Source organism: Anabrus simplex, chromosome 3, assembly GCF_040414725.1.
Source record: "Anabrus simplex isolate iqAnaSimp1 chromosome 3, ASM4041472v1, whole genome shotgun sequence".
Taxonomy (NCBI): domain Eukaryota; kingdom Metazoa; phylum Arthropoda; class Insecta; order Orthoptera; family Tettigoniidae; genus Anabrus; species Anabrus simplex.
This window is the reverse complement of record NC_090267.1, coordinates 247,369,806-247,394,112: the sequence shown is the minus strand read 5'-3', so window position 1 is coordinate 247,394,112 and position 24,307 is coordinate 247,369,806. Positions and strand designations below refer to the sequence as shown.

The window sequence follows — 24,307 nt, the reverse complement described above, 5'->3', positions numbered from 1 at the left end:
ACAGATCCCCTATCAGTTGTTTACATAGTCTTCTTGTAAATGATTTCGAAGGAATTGGAAATTATTCCATTCCCGAATTCCTCTTTCTGTGATGGATATTTTTCCCCGATTGGTTATTGAACAGTAGGCTACTTTCCAACTTTATCTTCATAAAGTTAAACATTAGAATGGAATGCATTATCAGTAAATGGAAGGATGTGGAACTAAACGAGGTCACAGAGCTAGTTGTAAATAGCGCATAGTGGAGATAATCAATTCACAGAAGCCTGCAGATAGAATGCTCAAAAAATAAGACCGTAAGGAAGATGTAGGTGTATATACGTATGTGGAAGCGCGTGAAAAAGAGTTAAGAACAACGGCAGGGAACGGAAATAAATTTTTAATGTAAATTAGAATGACGATGAAAACCTGCTTATCTTCTATTACGGAGCGAGCGACTTGACTAATCTACTACGAGAATACTATCCAAAAACGCTGCCTTACATGACAGGTTATAACTGGCGTAAGAAAATGTAATCTCGAGATTTTAATCCCAATTAGGTATTGATTTTGAAGCTCATAGATTAAAATCACGAAAGCTTGACATAAATCGTTGTCCATAAATCTTAAGACTCCCCTTATTAGGTTTTTTGATGATAATCAACAGATGTAAGCACAGGAAAATAAGACAATCGAAATAAGCTTCATACATCTGACGATAGATAGCACCACACTCGAAAGCGAGAAGTCGCTGAAAATCAGTCTAGCCAACTCCGTATATCGGTGTCTAGCTCCGGGTAGCTGCTGAGCGCTTGCGCGGAGGTGGTTGCACGCAAGGTAAAGTACCAGCTGATTTACACCCCCATGTAGTTTACCTCCCGGGCAGCTACCAGTCACTTTACCAGCAGATGGTAGAACCGGCCCATTATAATGATAACTGCACAACTCAGTTTTTACTGGCAGTAGGGTAGGTGCCTGCTATTATAATAAAAACTCCTCAACTGTAATCTGTCTGGAAGTAGGAAAGGGCGTTTGCCATTGTAACAAAAACTCCCCGTGACTGTGACCGTGCAGTAGGTAATGGGGCCTCCCATTATAATGAAAACTTACCTACTCGATTGTGAAAGGCAGTAGGTAAATGAGCTTACCGTTATCATCACAACTCCGTAACTCGCACTTTACATTGGAAACAACGTATGGGAATCTCCCCCTGCTGTTTCTGGATAACGCTAGAACACATGTAATTTTTTTTAAAAATTTCTTATTCACTGCATGTACAGTAATTTTCTTCGATATCCGTATACAATGTAGAATACCGTAGCGAAGCACGAGTACATTTTTAATAATAATAATAATAATAATAATAATAATAATAATAATAATAACAATAATAATAATAATAATAATAATAGTCCGCCTCTCTGGTGTAGTGGTTTGTGTGATTAGTTGCCACCCCCAGAGGCTCGGGTTCGATTCTCGTCTCCGCCACGAAATTTAAAAAGTGGTATGTGGGCTGGAACGGGGTCCACTCAGCCTCGGGAGGTCAACTGAGTAGAGGAGGGATTGATTTCCACCTCAGCGATCCTGGAAGTGGTATTGCGTGGTTTTCCACTTCCCCTCAAGGCAAATGTCGGGATGGTACCTATATTAAGGCCATGGCCACTTTCTTCCCTCTTCCTTGTCTATCCCTTCCAATCTTCCCATCCCCCAACAAGGCCCCTGTTCAGTATAGCAGGTGAGGTTGCCTGGGCGAGGTACTGGTCCTACTCCCCAGTTTTATATTCTGACCGAAAGTCTCACGCTCAAGGACACTGCCCTTAAGGCGGTAGAGATGGAATCCCTTTCTGAATCCGAGAGAAAAGCCAACCCTGGAGGGTAAACAGGTTAAGAATAAATAAATAAATAAATAAATAAATAAATAAATAAATAAATAAATAAATAAATAAATAAATAAATAATAATAATAATAAGACACCCAGGACTTGATCTATTGGTTTTTGAGGGAAGTGTAGGTGGTAAGAACGGTACGGGTAGACCAAGGTAAGCCGGCCCCGTGGTGTGGAGGTAGCGTGCCTGCCTCTTACTCGGAGGCCCCGGGTTCGATTCCCGGCCAGGTCAGGGATTTTTGCCTAGACCTGAGGGCTGGTTCGAGGTCCACTCAGCCTACGTGATTAGAATTGGGGAGCTATCTGATGGTGAGATAGCGGCCCCGGTCTAGAAAGCCAAGAATGACGGCCGAGAGGATTCGTCGTGCTGACCACACGACATCTCGTAATCTGGAGGTCCTCGGGCAGAGCAGTGGTCGCTTGGTAGCCAAGGCCCTTCGTGAGCTGTAGAGCCATGGGGTTTGTTTGTTTGTTTGGACCAAGGTATGAATCTGATAAGCAGATTAGAGTAGATGGAGGATGCAGTAGTTACATGGAAATGAAAAGGTTAGCACAGGATAGAGTGGCTTGGAGGGCTGCTTCAAATCAGTATATGGACTGTTGGCTCAAACAACAACAACAACAATAATAATCATCATCGTAAAATAAGATTCGTCCTAAATATTCTATCATCAGTTTTAGCAGAGGCCAGATTGACGGAAATTCTCAGTTGCGAATCGTGATTTCCTGGTATCTTCCAGGCTAGTACTTTGTATGTCTGATTACGGAGATATGCAGATCTACCAGCTGCCCTACGTTGCCTTTCTGGTTCCATGTAACAAATACAAGAGATTATGCTTGTCTGTGGGTAGTGGGGCGTTACAGTGGATATGACAGGGGGAATAGCTGAACACAGTTTCATCCTGAGGTCACAGCTGGAATCTGTTGCGCAGCATGTGTTAACACTCGCTCAGCTTAGGGTGGGGAATTGAGTTATGCCAGGTCAGGGGTTAGAAAGAGCGGCAGTAGGGACAGCTGGTTCGGTGTTGTCTGGGGTTGTTTTGTATAAGTCCCTTTTAAGCGGATGAAATGGATCTGATATGCAGATGAGATTAGGAATGAAAATACTGTGTGTAACAAAACCTTGATAAAGATGGATAGTTCAATTTTCCAGGAACGGATTTTTAATCGAATGAGTCTGCACTGAATTTTACTTTGTTTTCTAGGTATGTGAATAACCTACTATCTCGTATCTTGGCACACAAAATCGAGCGAGTTGTCTACGTGGCACAAGCCGTGTAGGCCTAACTGTAAGCTTAGTTTTAGATGTCGTATTGGTCGGTAGCTATGCCCTTGTGGTTCGGATTTCTCGTGGAGATCTCGTGGATGTGCTAAAGATATCAACAGTTCCATAAAACTACAAATTTCCTACCTACTGACGTAGAATACATCCATAGTTTCAAGATTGTACTTTTGGGAGGGGGTGAGGGCATCCGGAACAGAGACCACTCATCCAGTGATTTATTTATTTATTTATTTATTTATTTATTTATTTATATATTTATTTATTTATTTATTTGTTGATGGGATACAGGAGAGATGGATTCATCTTCTCGTCTTGAGGTCGTCTCTAGTACAAGGCCGCGGCGAGAGAAACTTGGCAACGTCGAAGCGAAGTGTGGCTATCGTTATCTCGTGCCATTCACTTCAGTGAAGTAACTGCGGGATCGCGTTGCGTTTCTTCAGATTTACAGTTTGTAATTTCACGATGGGATAGGGAAAGGCTGATACCGGGAAGGAAGCGACCGTGGTTTCTTAAGGTATGCACCTCCAGGCTGGCGTGAATGTGAGAAACCGTGGAAAACCTTCTTCAAGCCTATCGATGATTAGGTTTGAACCTATTATTATTTTAAGGTTTATCAATTTCTGTATATTTTGAGAGACTTTTAGAGGATGGTAATTTTGTTCCTTAGAGGCTCCTACGTGCTGGAAGCCTAAGACACCGAGTTACTGTATTTAAACACACTGTAATATCATCAATCCGCATCGTATCCACTACGCTAGGAACAAAAAGAGCAATAACTAACTGACCGTGTCACAGATGTCGCTATTTTAATCAGCCACTTAATACTTGGTACGGAGAATGCCTACCCCACGTCACCATCACAGCCACCAGCGCCTGCACTTGTGTAAATTGCAACGCATTGGAAGTGCACCATGTTCACCAAGGTCGATTTTTATGAAGTATTGAAAGTGAAACCTACGTCGCGGAAGATAGTTTCCTTTCCTGTAATTTAGACTTCCCCGAACAACTAATGGAGTCAAATGCTTTACGGGATAATGTTTATGTGTTTAGTTCATCAATCTGCATCTACATAGCCAGTATTGTGTTAAAATTTTAGACTGCATTTTTTATTTTAATGAAAAACATGCAGCAGCGTACGAATATCCAGTTACGGTATATTTTACAAATTTAGAACATAGCAGAACACATACTAATTAATTGTATTAATGATGCTGATCATGCTAATGAGATTGGGTTAATGATAAAGAGGAATCATAATAATTAGCACCGATGGTAACAGCGTCGTCTAATTACTAGCTAATTGATCATATTTTCAACGTTTGTTAATGCATAAATTATGAACCTCAGCTGATGGAGAAAATGTTGCTTGCTGCTGCCGAAATCTACCTTCATATTTTTCACGGCTAATCTGTTATATACTTATTGCATATTCTGTGTGATATGGTGATTTATTTGACTGTTCTTTTTCACATTTTCTTGTAGGATGTAAATGATACTCATGTTTTCGCCTGAGGGGCATTGAATTGTAACGATGAAAGAAATACAAATTCTCAAGGATGCTACTTACAACTGTGTACATACATATCATATCGCATAAATCTCTACCTGATGGACGAGATTTCGTAACTCACATTCAAAGGGAATTCACCATATCTCCCCTGTACAGGAATTTCAGGGAACGTTTCAAGACTTTTTCTATTATTTCGATACCTTTATTTTTACATGGGTTCCATATAACAGTAGCATATTCAACTCTAGAGTGCAATAACGTACTGTAGAGTGTAATATTTGTTGTTATTTCATAAAGTGGTTTTACATTACGCATGACAAATCCTAGCATTCTTTTAAGCGCTGTTAGGTGTTCTTCCAGTATGACTTTGGAATCATAACTTGGCATCGAATAATACACCAAGGTCATTGCATTCTATGAATTTCTTCAAGTTCTCCCCTAACATCGAGTAAATGAATGTTACCGGCACTTTGGCTCTTGAGAAAGAAATTTCAAAGTGCCAGCAGAAAGCAGTTCAGAAGAAGGCAGGAAATACATAAATATTCATAAATGCCAGGAGGAGCAGGATATAAAAATTACTGTATCAGTCGATTAGAGTTTCTAATGGTCAGTCGACGTAACTTGCCCGTATACTGGAACAACAGCAGACAGACGTGTGTTTAACACACACAAAGTTATCCACACCTCCTGCGCTATACTTTGTTTAACAAGCTAATGTACCGAATTAGTAACCAGAATTTTTCCTTCTTTCGTCCGTCGTTAGCAGTAGACAGTTCTAAGTCTTTAAAAGTGGTAAGTAACGTCATTGTTAATGTTTTCTGTGGCGCGTTTACATAATAATAATAATAATAATAATAATAATAATAATAATAATAATAATAATAATAATAATAATAATGTTTGTCCAACCCTCGTACCGTTTCTCTATAGGGTTGGGTATGAGGTGAAGATGAATCTGTCGTGGATGTTTTTATGCCCTTCCTGACGTCAACCTCATTAGAGGAGTTAATGAGATGAAATAAGTGACGTGATATTTGATAGTAGGAAGGGAGAGAGTGAAACCCGGTGCCGGCACATAGCCTACTCCTGTTGAATACCACCAAGGCTTAACATCTCCATCCGACGGACGAATCACCATGAACAGCGTCATATGCCCTCACTCCATATGAGCACTGCGGAGAGGTTTGGAATTTAATCCAGGCTTTTGGCACGCAATCTAGTGATTAGAAATTGTATACCACCACCCCTCCTACCCGGCCGGCCAACATTCTGATGGTGAAATTTTTTCGACCAACGAGACTCGAACCGGCTAGCCACGATGTCAGACTGTTTAGACTTTAACGCCTTAACGATCATGGCCACCAGGCGGGATAATAATAATAATAATAGTAATAATAATAATAATAATAATAATAATAATGTTATTGGCTTTACGTCCCACTAACTAATTTTACGGTTTTTGAAGATGCCAAGGTGCCGGAATTTAGTCCCGTAGGAGTTCTTTTACATGCCGGTAAATCTACTGACACGAGGCTGACGTATTTGAGCACGTTCAAATACCACCATACAGAGCTGGGATCGAACCTGCCAAGTTTAGGTCAGAAGGCCAGCGCCTCCACCGTCTGAGCCACTCAGCCGGGCGTTTACATAGTCCTTTGATAGTTATTTTGATGCAGTTCGATTGGAAAAAAGATCATCCGTGTGCGCTTTCTATGCGCAACACTTTAAATCACCCTGCAAACTGTGAGAATTTTGTCCGCTGTGCTGGCAGTCTTGTTCTAACTGTAGTCTTGCTGAAAGCAGTGGACAGATAAGATAGGCATTGCTTTGTTTGATGAGAAGCTAGTCAGATTTATAACTTGAGTCTGTAAACATCAAGAGTGCGCGCATACAGAAATTAGTTTACCGGAATAAACCTTATCTGACGAATCACTCTGTCATTACTGCAACACTTTACAAAACGTTGCCCGGGTAGTTGCCTGCAACACTTGAGGCGTCGCGGGTAGTAAATGCGAAATCTTTCTTTTTGCTAGTGGCTTTACGTCGCACCGACACAGATAGGTCTTATGGCGACGATGGAATAGAAGAGGCCTAGGAGTTGCAAGGAAGCGGCCGTGGCCTTACTAAGGTACAGCCCGAGCATTTGCCTGGTGTGAAAATGGGAAACCACGGAAAGCTATCTTCAGGGCTGCCGACAGTGGGATTCGAACCCACTAAGTCCCGGATGCAAGCTCACAGCCGCGCGCCCCTAATCTCACGGCCAACTCGCCCGGTAAATGCGAAATCAGCATCAGGCCAGTTTTTATTTTTAATATGGAACAGCTCTCTGGCAGCCTGCACACATGATCGCAGGTACGTTTTGACATGGACAAATCTGTTCTTTCGGTCTGAGGTATAAGTGGCAGAATGAAAACCACACGTGAAACATTTCGATACGCCGTGGTCAACACTTACCGACAGAAACTGTATAGGCTACAGCTAAGTGACATTTTGACGCCTTCTTCTATCAGTTAACGGAAGAAGAAAAATTGTGTGGTTGTAATCGAAATCGACTTTCAACCTACCGCAAAGATTCCCTTCTTACAATCTCGGAAGAGTTTGCAGACAGAGTGATCAGTACTGGTCTATTTCTCCCTAGTTCTCCAGGTCTAACAGTGTGTGATTTTTACTTGTGGGGTAAAATGAAAGAAAACATGTGGTTACCAGATACAATGCCTGTATAACCCAGGAAGGACGAAATTTCCAGCATCTTTTATAAGGTAAGATTTCATATAAGATTGAATACACGCTTAAAGCAGGGCGGACACGCGCGATGTTAAGTTCAGCTGAGGCAGTTGCCGTAGCGCAGAGTTCAAACACCGGGCGTTCGGTCTGAGTTTATATGAGATACCGTTTAATTTCTCACGGCATAACATAACAGCAATATCCGTTAATGACGCCATACAGCGCAGTGAGGGGAAAGAAAATAATGACGATTACAGCGTCAGTTTGGTTTAATATCGGGTATCCTCCGAGTGGACGGGCAGTATTTCAATGACTGAATTGTTACTTGAAAGAGAATGAAGAATTATTTTAAGGCTTCAAGTACTGCTGCAGAGAGACATTTGAAGCAAGAGAATGGTGTGAGTGTAAACTGAAATTTGGCGACAGAATTTCAAAATGTCGAAGATTGTCGCTGAAAAATGCCAAGCCGGATTTTTTTTTTTTTTGCTATTCGCTTTACGTCGCACCGACACAGATAGGTTTTATGGCGACGATGGGATAGGAAAGACCTAGGAAATGGGAAGAAAGCGGCCCTGGCCTTAATTAAGGTACAGCCCCAGCATTTGCAAGACGGAATTTATGAAAGGGTATCAGTGTAATGGAGTACATTGGGAAATATGAACTGATACCTCGATCATTACGTCCACTCAGTCCGGAGCTACAAACGATACTAAAACAAGACGGCGCTGAAATCGGCACAATTTTATTTTTCTTCCCTGTACTGTTGACATCGGCGGGTATGAACTTTATGTCATCTCGTGCATAATTATATCCTCTACATGTTGGTATATTATTATTGTTATAATTAATATTATTATTATTTATTATTATATTTTCTTGCAAGTTGCTTTACGTCGCACCGACACAGATAGGTCTTATGGCGACGACAGGACAGGAAAGGGCTAGAAGTGGGAAGGAAGCGGCCGTGGCCTTAATTAAGGTGTGGTGTGAAAATGGGAAACCACGGAAAACCATCTTCAGGACTGCCGACAGTGGGCTTCGAACCCACTATCTCCCGAATACTGGATACTGGCCAAACTTAAGCGACTATAACTATCGAGGTCGGTGTATTATTATTATTATTATTATTATTATTATTATTCAAGTCGAACATTCGTATGAGCAAACAAGTGTTCAGTTCAAAATCGATTTTTCGGATATTGAGGACCATCACCAGTGATTAAAACGTATTTAAAACACACTAAAACATAGGTGTGTGGTAAAGATAAAATAGAGCCCAGATGAAATAAACATTACAGGGGCTGACTGGACATGCTGTTGAAGTTATTAGGAAGGTGCGATGGTATATGTTACTTAGCCCTAGGATGTAAGGGAGCTTTTGAGAAAAAATGATACTTAGGTTTAAGAGCATACGAATCATAAAATGTCTAGTTTCATTTTAATATACGCAGAGAGAAAAGCTCTGATTCACTCGTCTGCGACATATAAATGGTTGAAATCACTCTTTCTTTGCATAGTTGTGAGCTTGTATTCGGGGGATAGTGGGTTCGATTCCCACTGTCGGGAGCCCTGAAGATGGCTTCCGTGGTTTCCCATTTACACACCAAACAAATGCTAGCGCTGTACGTAAAGGCCATGGCCACTATCTTTACAGTTATAGCCCTTTCCCACCCCTCCTTCGCCGAAAAACTTCGATGTGTTAATGCATAGTTAAACCGGTAGCAAGAAAGGAATTTTAAAATAATAAAATCAAAATTCATTCTTCGCATTTCATACTCGTGTTAGTTTATAAACATAAAAATTCATCCGGGAGCCACGTTCACGAATGTCAAAGTGTTTTTAACACAGACGCAAGACCGACTACGAGGACGGACTCGACTCCAGTAAGCTTATCATTCATTATGAGGATTTCATTTCCTTCAAAACGAAATATTTGATCACATTTATGAAGAATTACTTCAATTTAGATTCGGTAGCAGTGTGCGCGGCAACTTTCAGGACTTACTTGTGCGAATTCTGTTTTGTGACCAGTAGTTTCTGAAGAAACGAAGCTCAGAATAAATCACAGCATTTTATTTCTCCGTCCGCCTCTGTGGTGTAGTGGTTAGCGTGATTAGCTGCCACCCCCGGAGGTCCGGGTTCGATTCCCGGCTCTGCCACGAAATTTGAAAAGTGGTACGAGGGCTGGAACGGGGTCCACTCAGCCTCGGGAGGTCAACTGAGTAGAGGTGGGTTCGATTCCCACCTCAGCCATCCTGGAAGTGGTTTTCCGTGGTTTCCCACTTCTCCTCCAGGCAAATGCCGGGATGGTACCTAACTCAAGGCCACGGCCGCTTCCTTCCCTCTTCCTTGTCTATCCCTTCCAATCTTCCCCATCCCCCGCAAGGCCCCTGTTCAGCATAGCAGGTGAGGCCGCCTGGGCGAGGTACTGGTCATTCTCCCCAGTTGTATCCCCCGACCAAGAGTCTGAATCTCCAGGACTCTGCCCTTGAGGCGGTAGAGGTGGTGTCCCTTGCTGAGTCCGAGGGAAAAACCGAACCTGGAGGGTAAACAGATGATGATGATTTTATTTCTCCAGACAACACAGGCCTATTCACGAAATAAACTCCAGCGCATGCATCCGATGCAGGCCAACTCCGATTCCCCCCCCCCCCACATAAAACAGTTTTCAACTGTGATCAAACGCTTCCTAGACCTAAAGGTTGGTCCTGGAAGTTTCTAAACGCCACGGTGGACTGCTCACCGTTGCCGAGCAGTTGCATGGGCAGTGCTACCACTTTAAATCACAGAAACTGTAGGACACTGCCAACCGTTAAGATACTACCAACAGCTACGGCGAAATAATACCTTTAAGATAAACAACACCTGTCATGAAAATGCCGCATTAGAGAGGGGATCCGCCAAGGATGCATCATATCGCCACTATTATTCAATGTCTGTAATGAATACATAATGCGATACTTCTTAGTTGAGTGGAACAGAGGCTTGTTCATCGGTGGAATGAAGACCTCGAAACTCTACTTCGTCGATGACACTGCTCTTATTACATGTAGCCAAGAAGAGATTGCTAGTTGTTTAACGTCGCACCGACACAGATAGGTCTTACGGCGACGATGGGAGAGGAAAGGGCTAGGAGGGGGAAGGAAGCGGCCGTGGTCTTAATTAAGGTACAGCCCCAGCATTTGCCTTGTGTGAAAATGGGAAACCACGGAAAACCATCTTCAGGGCTGCCGACAGTGGGGTTCGAACCCACTATCTCCCGAATACTGGTTACTGGGCGCACTTAAGCGACTGCAGCTATCGAGCTCGGTGGGGAAGGAAGCGGCCGTGTCTTTATTAAGGTACAGCCCCAGCATTTGCCTTGTGTGAAAATGGGAAACCACGGAAAACCATCTTCAGGGCTGCCGACAGTGGGGTTCGAACCCACTATCTCCCGAATACTGGTTACTGGGCGCACTTAAGCGACTGCAGCTATCGAGCTCGGTGGGGAAGGAAGCGGCCGTGGTCTTTATTAAGGTACAGCCCCAGCATTTGCCTGGTGTGAAAATCGGAAACCACGGAAAATCATTTTCAGGGCTGCCGACAGTGGGGTTCCAACCTACTATCTCCCGAATACTGGATACTGGCCGCACTTAAGCGACTGCAGCTATCGAGCTCGGTAGAAGAGATTGAAGAAATGATGCGCACGCTGGAGGAAATTAGTCCTAATATGGTTTGTGTAACACCAGGAAAACTAAGATTATGATTGTGGACCGCGAAACCTGAATCGACCAAATATCAACAGGACTGGCATATCTGAGGTGGTGAACCAGATCGTATATCTGGGAACCATCCTGAGAAATGACAGTAGCTCTGAACCAGAGATAAGCAGAAGCTTACACTGGGGCGGATTGCCATGATGAGGCTGAGCATAATTTGTCATGGCATTTCAATAACCAATGCGATAAAAATCAATCTTGTTAATATGCTGAGGTTCCCTGTTATGTCTTCTGCATCAGACATTGACTTTACGCACTACTGACCGCCACTGCGGTGTCCTAGCGACGTATCATTGCATTCCGTGGATAGCACACAGAAATAACGCATCCGTCCTACTTGAAGTCCGACCACAACAACGAATGTCTACACTGATTTACTAGAGGATCTTTACTATACGTTCTTTGGGCATATAGCTCGCAGCCCCCGCATGATGGAGCTGGTAAGCTAAATGGGTCCGACGAGAAGCGATGAAATAACAGGGCGCTAATCATCTGGACTGACTTCGTAGACTTCCTAACACCAACAATACCAACTTGGAGCACGTGACCCTGCTGGCTGAACACCGTAGCCGACGGCGAAGATCATTACGAATGCTCCACGTGCCAACGTATCATCATCATAACATTGTTTCCGCCACATGTCTTAAATAAGATGTTCAGAAGAGGATTAAAAGTGGAAGGTGCAAAGGCCTAGCCGACCGGCCAGGTATGAAATAACGTATGGCTTTAAGTGCCGAGAGTGTCCGAGGACAAGTTCGGCACACCAGGTGCAGGTCTTTTGATTGGACGCTTGTAGGCGACCTGCGCGTCGTGATGAGTATGAAATGATGATGATGATGACAACACATACACCCAGGCCCCGTGCCAGCGAAATTAACCAATTATGGTTAAAATTCCCGGCCTTGCCGGGACCCGTCTGACCAAAGGCGAGCACGCTAACCATTTAGCCATGGAGCCGGACACCGGCCAGGCGACCGAAAACTATGACCCTCAGGATTGCAGAACCCAGGGACGTGAAATTACCCATAAAGGGGCACAGCCGGTGACCACCATCAAGAAGGATTTTCAGGCAAAAGCAGGGGGTATCTGTTTATTTTGGAAACGTTCTGGACAGAGGCTTACTAACTTGAATATTCCGGAAGAGGGAAAAACAAGTTAGCAAGCGTAATCAAATACTGTATTACAGTGGCGGTTCCTGACATTTTACTCTGGCAGGGCTGTGCCGCCATCTCTTTCACCTCCCCAATCGGTCGAGTTTTCACTGACCAGCACCACGATTAATAATAATCATAATGATAATAATAATAATAATAATAATAATAATAATAATAATAATAATAATAATAATAATAATAATAATAATAATAATAAAGTAAAGTAAACTCGTGTCCTCATCCCGAGGTGGTGGAGCTCTTTTCATGCACACCCCCATTGGAGGTGAGCTGCATGTACCATTCCAACCACATACCAGCCCTCCTGCCATTCTTAAATTTCAGGCAGTACCGGGAATCGAACCCGGGCCCCCGAGGACGGCAGCTAATAACACTAACCGTTACGCTACGGAGGCGGAAATAATAATAATAATAATAATAATAATAATAATAATAATAATAATAATAATAATAATAATAATAATAATAATAATAATAATAATAATAATAAACCGATGGCTAGCTGAATAGAAATATGCTTGCATTACAGTATTCATTTATGAATTAACTACACTACAATGACATTTATGCACACACATTAACAGGTTAACAGCTAATGCAATCCCGACTATTATGGAACTGCACTGTTTCAGTGATCACAATCACAAGTGATAATAACAACATTCATGAAAACAAACAGTGCACTCCAGAATTGATCTCTCCTTGCTCAAATTTCAAAGCATGACAACGCATCTAACAATTTGATCACACTACAAACAGTGCCGTCATGTTATGGTTACATTTTGAATCTTTATTTTAGCTTCTTTATAGAACTGAATTGTTTAAATTGTCACTATAATGGAATTCATTGTTTTGTAAAATATTTTGTAATTAATCTTTAACAACAGTTAATATAAGACGTGGGGGAGAAAAGCCTAGGTACATTACAAAGTGTTGGCGATGTGCTGAGGGCTCCGCCGTTCAGCACTTACACCCGCCTGCGCTCTTCCTTCCCCTGACAAGCCGATGCCATCCTTCCAGGCTCCAACCTCGGAATTCGATCTACGGCTAGGGAACACTACATCTCTATCTTCGTACCCTAGCCGTCCCAATAAAACATAATCAGGCCAGGCACCAAACTGGAAGTCGGCCTCCCCTACAATGCCTAACTGTATACTACCAGGCATAGATCTCTCCTTCACTAACGCAGCCTTATTCACATATCTCAAGAACGAAGGAGTTCCAGTGACAAACCTAAGCAGACTCCAGGTGAACTTCGCGCCCACCGACCGAGTCCTCATCCAACTCGCCACAGAACAAGCCGTCCAAACGGCCATAAGATTTGGCATCTATATTAATAGCAAACCACACTTCGCAGAGCCATGTCCACCTTCTATGGAAAACGACTTCGGACCGGACCCGGGAACCAAGCCACCCCGCAAGTCACCACGAACAGCAACAAGGACACCTCCATATACCCCACCACCCCAGCCGTCAACCCATCCGTTCACCACCCCAGTTACCACCATTATTACTACCACCATTGCTACTACTCCTGCTCGCACCTATCCCTATACCCCTATAACCACTACCACCATGGTCCACTCCTCCCCCATCATGATGTCTCCCACTACCTCTACCCACCCCAGTCCAACCCGGCCACCGATTGAAGAAGAACCCCACAACATCACCATGGAAACAGGAAGGCCGACATCACCGCCACCAGCTCACGAGTCCGAGTCCGAGCCCAACAGAACAACCCCGCCGCTACCAGCACCCGAGCCCAACACCAGCTGCTTCATCCGAGGCGTAAATCCAGCTATCCCGCCAGAACTCATAATCCAGGAAATTCGACGAACAGGACTCCAGCCGAAAAAAGCAACCGGGATCCACAACGCAGCCGGGCCAACCTACATGATACGGCTCCAACTCCAGCTACCCGAAGAAACCCATCGTCTCATACAACACGGAATCCAGTTCTTCGGGAAGCAACACCGGGTGGAACCATCACGCTCTCAACAACCCACCGACCCGCCCTAAACCTAACCCTTCTCAGAATCATCTCCCTCTCCCCCCCCTACCTAACACACATAATAACTCCCAGCTCCTTCTAATGCTACTCACCTCCCTAGCCAATATCACTTCCTTCTACCAGCAAAAAAACCTTCTACTCCTTCCAAACAACCGTACCTCACAATAGACCACAATTATAATTCATGTAACTTGTAACCACTCAATGAATGTATGAAAACTATCGTAATATCAACTTGTGACCATTCAATGTATGAAAACTATTGTAATATCTATGTAATAAATACCAATAAAAAGCACGAGAGCAGAACTACGCCACTTAGCCAAGAGGCCCCATCTCGAAATCCCCCAAATCAAAACTCCTACTTTTTATCCTCCCAACAATACAAATCCCTAAACCCCGCAAAATCTCCTGGCCAGAGAGAAGGCGCAACCTTCTAGGTGGCCCGCCCCTTCCCTTGGGGAAGGTCTTGGTCCTTGGTCCTCCCGCTCTAGCACCCCGCACCCTTGCTGAACTGTAGGAACCTACTGAGGGCTCTGCCGGACAGGGCATACTAACCTTGCAGACTATATTCCCACCTGCACTCTTCCTTCCCCTGACAAGCCCACATCGTTGATTCAGGCTCCTCCCGCACCCCCGCACACTTGCAAAGTGTGGGACCTGCTCAGGGCTCTGCTGCCACAGTCCGAACGCCTCACGACTAAAGAGAAAACATCGAGCGTGCTAGACAGCAGCCACGGTCTGGAAGCCATTGCCATTTTCTTGAAAATAGAAAAGCAAAATGTTTACAGCCGAATAATAAAGATAGCATTGTATAACTGAACAGCACACCACTATAAGTTCGACTTCGCTACATTTGTCCATCTCTTTATGTAATCAATTACAGAGTGAAATAACGTTAAATGTTTTTGAAATGGCGGAGTGGCGACGCCCAAAAGCCCTTCATGCACGAACCGCCACTGCTGTATTATAACATCAGCTCATTGTATATATTTATTTTCTTGCTATTTGCTTTACGTCGCACCGACACAGATATGTCTTATGGCGACGATGGGATAGGAAAGGCCTAGGAAGTGGAAGGAAGCGGCCGTGGCCTTAATTAAGGTACAGCCCCGGCATTTTCCCGGTGTGAAAATGGGAAACCACGGAAATCCATCTTCAGGGCTGCCGAGAGTGGGGCTCGAGCCCACTATCTCCCGATTACTGGATATTGGCCGCACTTAAGCGACTACAGCTATCGAGCTCGGTAGATTGTATATATAATCAGTACATGAGTCTCGCATTATCTATAGGGCAATATGAATTTTGACATAGTGAAATGAAATTGCGTATTGCTTTTAGTGCCGGGAGTGTCCGAGGACATGTTCGGCTCGCCAGGTGCAGGTCTTTCGATTTGACACCCGTAGGTGACCTGCGAGTCGTGATGAGGATGAAATGATGATGAAGACAACACATACACACAGCAGCCCGTAACGGACTCAAAACTTGCAAGATCTTATTTTTTCAAATTTTATCCCCGACACCCAGCCCCCTTGCCATTGGAATTAACCAATTAAGGTTAAAATCCCCGACCCGGCGGGGAATCGAACCCGGGACCCTCTGAACCGAAGGCCAGTACGCTGACCGTTCAGCCAACGAGTCGGACATGTTAGAGAGAAAGGGCTCTTGAAACACCAAGGACTCGCCGACTAGCAGAGCAGTCATAGATCTAACCTTCTACTTTACCCGGCGTCAGCAGGCAATAGTCTCTGAAATCACCGAGTCCAATGGTACTTTACACACACAGTAGTTTAGGAAGGTTTTATGTTCAGACAAAGCTACATTTCCGCACATTTGAGTTACTGCAGCTGCCAAGGTTGTTGCATGCACTGGCGATAAGACGAGCGCGGGACGTAAATTTTTATGTGTGTAGGTGTGGAAAACGAGGGAAGTGGCGCAGACATCCACATACAGGGAACGTGTATCTCTGGGATGCACACAGTTTAACAAGTCAAAACTTTCATTTCCTGTCCCTCCTCAGGGACTGACAACTTCTGCTAAACAAAGTCCAGGATTTACTTGTCCAACTTCTTGGCTAAATGGTCAGTGTTGAGACCTTCGGTTCAGAGGGTCCTGGGTTCGATTCCCGGTTGGATCGGAAATTTTAATTGCACCTCATTAGTTCTTCTGGCTTGTAGAATGGGTGTTTGTGTTTGTCCCAATACTCTCCTCCTCATATTCAGACAACACGCCAGACTATCAACTACCAGAGAAGCACGCAATAGTGATTACATCCCTCCAGTAGGGTTGGCGTCAGTAAGGGCATCCGGCTGTCAAATAGGGTCATTGACATGTGCGATACGGTCACATCCGCGACTCTACAGGTGTTGGAAAAGCGGTAAAAGAAGAAGTCTACGATCTACTTGTGTCCGAGTCCCATCTCTTATATTTGCTATCCCACCGCTTTTCGTACATTTTTGTCCATGCTTAGAAAAATGTGGAAGAGACTTACAGATTGTTGATACATGAACACTATAATCATCCATATTATATTGTTCTTTTCTACCGCTTTTCCCACAACCTGGTGTGAGCGATGTGTCACACATGTGGATTTGGACATTTTTTTACGGCCGGATGCCATTCCTGACTCCAACTCAATGTAGAGGAATATATTCACTATTGCATATTTCTGTGTTAGTGTGATGTGTTGTGTGTATGTGAAGAGAAATGTTTTGAAACAAACACTATCACCCAGTCCTCCGGTCAGAGGAATTAACCATACGCGATGAAAACCCCCGACCCCGTCGGAAATCGACCCTCTGAACCGAAGGCTACTACAGTGACCATTAAACCAAGTAGTCAGATCATATTAAAACTATTGCATGTATAAATACCTTATGCATTTTAATTAGCTATCAGCTGTGTTATTTATTAGATCCATTTTACACGTTACAATAATTTTTAAGTCCTAGGTGATAAACAAACATAATTATATCCTATTCGTCATTGTTTACATTAATGATTGATTTCTGTTGTTATATTTACTTTAGCTACGTATTTCATGTTATACAATATAATTTCGCTGTCATTCTCTGTAATCCAGCTGGTGCGGTGAATGGATGTGGAGTGTTGAATGTGTAACCGACACAGGAATGGAGAATTAAAACACGTTCAAAAACAACTAGATTGATCTAGGATCGAGTCACCAACTTCAGAAAACCAGCGTTCTACCGTCTGAGTCACTAATTCTTCTTCTTTTTTTTGCTAGTGGCTTTACGTCGCACCGACACAGATAGGTTTTATGGCAACGATAGGATAGGAAAGGCCTAGGAGTTGGAAGGAAGCGGCCGTGGCCTTAATTAAGGTACAGCCCCAGCATTTTATTGGTGTGAAAACGGGAAACCAAGGAGAACCATCTTCAGGGCTGCCGACAGTGGGGTTCAAACCCACCATCTCCCGGATGCAAGCTCACAGCCACGCGCCCCTAACCGCACGGTTAACTCGTTCGGTGTCAGTCACTAATTCTGGCAGATATGTTAGCAAATTTTCAATGGAGTATAGTTGTGGGTGAAAGAAGTACACTAGACTTCCTCCTAATTGAATAATAATAGAATGGAGGACAGATTGTCCGTACTAAGGTTAATATGCGGAAAATTTTCCCCAAACATGTCTTGAGCTATGATCAGCTCGAAGGAAGACAAATGAAGTAATCATTGGGGAGATGGTGATCATTGGATACCACGAATACATAACAATGAACAGGAACACGGAGCGAAAAGTCATACGCTTCAGAGAGTGATACAATGGTAACAATAAAAATAAGAATTCTTGATGATTTTTAATGGTTTATTTCGGCAAGTATCCCTTGGAGGCCATGTCCATACATTATTAGGTAATTATTTTCTTCTGCCTTCATATTTACTACCAGAAAGTTTAAACTTGTACCACACCTAACTGTAGGCGTTGATTTCTCTGTACCGGGCAAGTTGGCCGTGCGTGTAGAGGCGCGCGGATGTGAGCCTGCATCATTTTCTATTTCTTCTATTTTGGACTAGAAGAAATTCGTTATTAGTCCGTGCTAAGGTTAATATTTTGATAGTACAAAAGTGATGAGATACGACGGATCGAAGTTATTCTGACATTCTGAGTGATAAATCGTGTTAAAGTATATACAGTTTACGTCACAATAACACATCGACGGTTTTCGGCGACGCAAGGATGGGAAGGTAGCGCCCGTGGCCTTAGTTAAGGTACAGCCCTAGCATTTGCTGGTGCGAAAATGGGAAACCACTGAGAACCATCTTCAGGACTGCCGGCGGTTGGATTCGAACCTACTATCACCCGTATGCAAGCTTACAGCTACACGACCCTAACCACACGGCCAACTAACTCGGTTGTTGAAGTATAGCTTTTAGGGATGGCTTAGTATGTTCTTCTCCCAAGTAGCTACCCCTATGGATCAGTGGCAGTGGGTCAGCCTCAGCTTCTCACGATCACAGGTTTTAAAAAGAAGAGGTAGTCAGATTTTTGACGTATATCAGACACTCTATATCATACAATCTCGGCATGTAAAAGATCTCTGGCAATACATTTGATGTTACCGAGCTCAAAGACTTTATAACCCAACACCCCTGGCTTCTCGTCCAAGTGTTAGAGTAAAACTGAACGGCGATACTGGTACAAAGACAACCTAAGTGGCGTCAAATCGAAATGTTTGCAAAACGCTAGCTATCATCGATATTTTTACATCATTATGCCGTACTTAGGAGATCCCTTGAACCAGATTAGCCGATGTGTTGACCTTCTTCTCCTCCCAAACTCTCTTCATCCTATCGCTGAGCTTCTTTCTTCGTTCTTCTGTCCAAGTTATAGTGTTTCCGGTGTTGGGTTTGTCTTCAAACTGGTGATTGTCGATTTTGGTTCTGAATTTACATCTGTGTCCGCCTCTGTGATGTAGTGGTTAGTGTGATTTGCTGCCACCCCCGGAGGCCCGGGTTCGATTCCTGGGTCTACCACGAAATTAGAAAAGTGGTACGAGGGCTGGGACGGGGTCCACTTACCCTCGGGAGGTCAACTGAGTAGAGATGGGTTCGATTCCCACCTCATTCATCCTGGAAGTTGTTTTCCGTGGTTTCCCACTTCTCCTCCAGGCAAATATCGGAATGGTATCTAACTTAAGGCCACGGCCGCTTCCGTCCCTCTTCCTTGTCTATCCCTTCCAATCTTCCCATCCCGCACCAAGGACCCTGTTCAGCATAACAGGTGAGGCCGCCTGGGCGAGGTACTGGTCGTCCTCCCCTGTTGTATCCCCGACCCAATGTCTCACGCTCCAGGAGGAGAGGCGGTAGAGGTGGGATCTCTTGCTGAGTCTGAGGGAAAAACCAACCCTGGAGGGTAAACCGATTAAGAATAATAATAATTTACATCTGTCCTGTACAATGTCTTCTGAGATGTTGATTTCCTGGAGATCTGTTTCAATTTCACGAAGCTAGCTGTTCTTCTTTTTTTAGATGAAAGGGCCAGGTTGAGAATTAGTTAGTCTGTATTCTTCATTCGGATAATGTGTCCATGTAATATCAATCGTCTTTTCCGAAAAGTGTGAGATAATTTTTCAGAATGACGTATATTCCTTGGGATGATTTTCCCCTCCACATTCCTTCTATACAAACTGGGGCAAAAATTCTTCTTAAAATTTTCCTTTCCTGTTTCACTGTCTTTGATTAGAGAGCCGCCACCAATGATTAAGGTTTCTGAAGCATATACCGCTTCAGGTTTGATTACTGTATTATAGTGTCCAGGTTATGCTTTCCGAGATATTGATTCGACAGTATAGATTATTATTATTATTATTATTATTATTATTATTATTATTATTATTATTATTATTATTATTCCTGGCAGTATTCCAATTATTTGGTGTAGGTCCTACTGTGGATTGAGCCCAGTTTTACAGCCGGATGACTTCCTTAACGCCGCGCCAGCATTAAGACGAGGGACGCATTCCCTATCGGGTGTTTCTGTGATGGTTGGTAGTGTGGTTTGTTGTGAGTAAAAGAAGATGCATACTGTTTGCATGTTATTATTTGTTTTGACGTCCCACTAACTACTGTTACGGTTTTCGGAGACGCCGAGGTGCCGGAATTTAGTCCCGCAAGGGTTTTTTTACGTGCCAGTGAATATGAGGCTGACGTATTTGAGCACCTTCAAATACCACCGGTATCAGTCAGGATCGAACCTGCCAAGTTAGGGTCATAAGGCCAGCTCCTCAATCGCCTGAGCCACTCAGCCCGGCAAAGATCCATACTTTTTTGTTATTTGTTTTACGTCGCACCGACACAGATTGGTCTCATGGCGACTAAGGGAGTGGGCAGGAAGCGGCCGTGGCCTTAATTAAGGCACAACCCCAGGATTTGCCTAATGTGAAAATGGGAAACCACGGAAAACCATTTTCAGGGCTGCCGACAGTGGGGTTCGAACCCACCATCTCCCGGATGCAAGCTCACAGCCACACGCCCAAACCGCATGGCCAACTCGCCCTGTAAGACACATACTAAATCGAAATCAGACAGTTCCCGAGCCCGAGGAATTCACTATACGTTGAAATGAAATGTCGTATGGCTTTTCGTGCCGGGATATCCCAGGACGGGTTCGGCTCGCCAGGTGTAGGTCTTTCTGTTTGACTCCCGTAGGCGACCTGCGCGTCGTGATGAGGATGAAATGATGATGAAGACAACACATACACCCAGCCCCCGTGCCATTGGAATTAACCAATTAAGGTTAAAATTCCCGACCCGGCCGAGAATCGAACCCGGGACCCTCTAAACCGAAGGCCAGTACGCTGACCGTTCAGCCAACGAGTCGGACAACTATACGTTGATAGAGTAGAATAGAATATAATTTATTGCGTGTATTGTTATACATGTCCGACCCCGTGGTGTAGGGGTAGCGTGCCTGCCTCTTACCCGGAGACCCCGGGTTCGATTTCCGGCCAGGTCAAGGATTTTTACCTGGACCTTAGGGCAAGTTCGAGGTCCACTCAGCCTACGTGATTAGAATTGAGGAGCTATCTGACGGTGAGATTGCGGCCCCGGTCTAGAAAGCCAAGAATAACGGCCGAGGGGATTCGTCGTGCTGACCACACGACACCTCATATTCTGCAGGCCTTCGGGCTGAGCAGCGGTCGCTTAGCAGGCCAAGGCCCTTCAAGGGTTGTAGTGCCATGGGGTATGGGGGTTTGTTATACATACTTTAAGGGACTCCTACAATTACAACATACACTTGAATGAATTGAATGAGATTGAATGATTGCATGAATGATTTCATGACTGAATCGTGTTCGTACATGAAGGAATGAGTGAATATACACTCCGCTCCCAATCACGGATAGCCATCAAATGGGGAGAGGGCATTCATTAATGAACGAGTGATTGGATGATGAATGAATTAAATGAATACGAATGGATGAAAGCATGAATGAATGGATGAATGGGCTGAGTTCCGGTAGAAAAAAATAAAGAAATTAGAAAAATCATATCTACCAGTCTTCGATAACCACAAACTTGGGAGAGAGTGTCATGAGTGAATTGAATGAGTTGAATTGGTGCATATTTCATGATTGGATACATACGTTGATAGAATCCTCAGCCCAGTTGCGAAGTGAACCTGGGAACCTGGGACTCACTGAAGTGAAGGCTACTATGCTGACCATTTAGCCAAGGAGACGTATTATTATTATTATTATTATTATTATTATTATTATTATTATTATTATTATTATTATTATTATTATTTGTAAACCACTGTGTAATAGCATCCTGTTTGGGATTCGACCAGCCTTCAGGCTGATATCTCAACATGTATAATACTCTGTTGTATAGTTCAAGGTAACCACTAGTTTATAATGTCCGAATGAATTCCTTTATTTCTCCCAGCAGTGAGAACCAGTGCATTGTACCGAAGTTATACAGTTAGTATCAGTGAAATGTCATGGCACCATATCTCTGGTTTCAGGGTTGGGACAGCCCGTGCCATGGGTCTCCAGGAGGGACACCTCGATGGCTGGTATCAAGTGCTGCACTACCACGTGGTACCACCGCTCTTCATTGTAGTGTTCACTGGCGCTGTTCAGTACTTGGCACTTGTCGGTCACGGTGACACTGACATCACTATCACTTTAGCTGCGTCCAAGGCGCTGGGAAACGCCTTCGCATGGGGAGTGGTGGCGGTCTTCGTGTCATGGGCCATCTTGTGGCTTAAGTTACCCTCAAGACAGGTGGAAGGGCCACCGACGCTTTTTGGATACAAACCACAGTACCAGGCAAGTATCTGTAACCACGCAATGCGCAATGTTTACGTATTTTAAGTGGGTGGTATGAGGGATACTTTCTCTGGTCAAAAGAGTTGTATTTTTCAATTTATGTTTTGTCGTGACAACGTCTCCCTCCGCAGCCCGCTGGGAAGTTGGCGTTACGAAACTATCTGTGTCAGGGTGCGAAATCAGAAAGAAATGGTGTGAGTCTATGAGTGTATCTTTGTGGAGGGTGGGGGAGGTTGGGGAGAGGATCATAAGGCTTAACTTTCTTTCTTCATTTCTTAATCTGCTTACCCTCCAGGGTTGGTTTTTCCCTCAGACTCTGCGAGGGAACCCACCTTCATCGATTCAAGGGCAGTGTCCTGGAGCGTGAGACATTGGGTCGGGGGATACAACTGGGGTAGATGACCAGTACCTCGCTCAGGCGAGCTGACCTGCTATGCTGAACAGGGGCCATGGTGGTGGATGAGAAGATTGGACGGGATAGACAAGGAAGAGGGAAGGAAGCGGCCGTGGCCTTCAGTTAGGTACCATCCCGGCATTTGCCTGGAGGAGAAGTGGGAAACCACGGAAAACTACTCAGTTGACCTCCCGAGGCTGAGTGGACCACATTCCAGCCCTCGTACTACTTTTCAAATTTCGTGGCAGAGACGGGTATCGAACCCACCTCCGGGGGTGGCACCTAATCACATTAACCACTACACCACAGAGGCGGACTCAGTAATATATGTGTTCTAAATTTTCCTCATTATTTTATAATGAAAGACTACTCTCCCCGGGCAATTATAATGGGGAGGACCTTTTGATAAAAGATCGTCGGTGGGGGATAACCATCTCTTCCCCTCGCGATTTCGCACCCTGGACTGTTTATTACAGGTTTTTTTCTGACAAACTAAAAGTGATACATTCTATATTCTGATTCCGTAGGGAGTGAACACGTTGATCGATTTAATAGATTCTGGTCTCGCTTTGTTCGCAAATAGATTAACATGTTGCACCCGATATCTTAAAAGGGTGCAGTACAGTGTGATTCAGCAGCCCCTTCCAGTATCGTTTGCTGCAGCCCAACTAACGTGCACATGGTCATAGGGGTGCTATTCCCCTGCAGACGTACTGTATGGTACTTATGTTCAGTGAGCACATTTGCACACAACTCTGAACCCTAACGAAATGTTATATCATTCGTTCACGAAACATGACACCTTGAAATGTAACTATGTTAATGTGACGTGCGTCGTGACCGGGTGTAGCGAAGAGGGGAATCAATGCAAAAAACTAGGTAACTGAGCAGTAATTAATGTCTTCAACACCGAACCGGATGGCGTATGTACTCTGCTCTCGTCGTACTACCAGCTTGTTTCCATCTCTGTACCGTAGTGGGTGTGGATAGGAGTTCGCCTAGCAATTGACGGAATTTGCCAGTGGCGGTTCGAATCCTCCATCTTTCAAATATTTTTGCATCATTATGATGTTTAAATACGTAAACACAGGGCCACGTTTGCCACATTCAAACAGCAGAAATACGCTGGCACTCATCTTGTGCCTTGCGCATACTCCACTGGTTAGGGCCTGAATATACTGTAATCTCTGCTGTCATTCGGCGTGTTTTCCACAGAGGAATACGTTGATATGCTCCTCATTTATGGGGAAGCAAGACAAAAAGCGTGCGAGGCACTACGTCTGTACCAGGAA

At 44.1% G+C, this 24,307-nt stretch overlaps 2 protein-coding genes across 8 annotated transcripts in view; one reads left to right on the top strand and one right to left on the bottom strand.

The window, feature by feature from the left end:
• LOC136866203 (uncharacterized) overlaps positions 1-24,307 on the bottom strand; it is an 873,476-nt gene that overhangs the window by 577,748 nt on the left and 271,421 nt on the right. The window lies entirely within an intron of this gene.
• The window catches only part of LOC136866204 (uncharacterized), a 327,755-nt gene that overhangs the window by 267,773 nt on the left and 35,675 nt on the right, over positions 1-24,307 (top strand). For 5 of the 6 annotated variants that reach the window (XM_067142964.2, XM_067142968.2, XM_067142967.2 and 2 more), the window contains one exon: positions 22,315-22,621. In XM_067142964.2, coding sequence (XP_066999065.2) covers positions 22,315-22,621 — 307 coding nt within the window. Of the gene's footprint in view, positions 1-3,582; positions 3,665-22,314; positions 22,622-24,307 lie in introns of those variants that run through there. The other variant, XM_068226651.1, reaches the window with a different exon arrangement.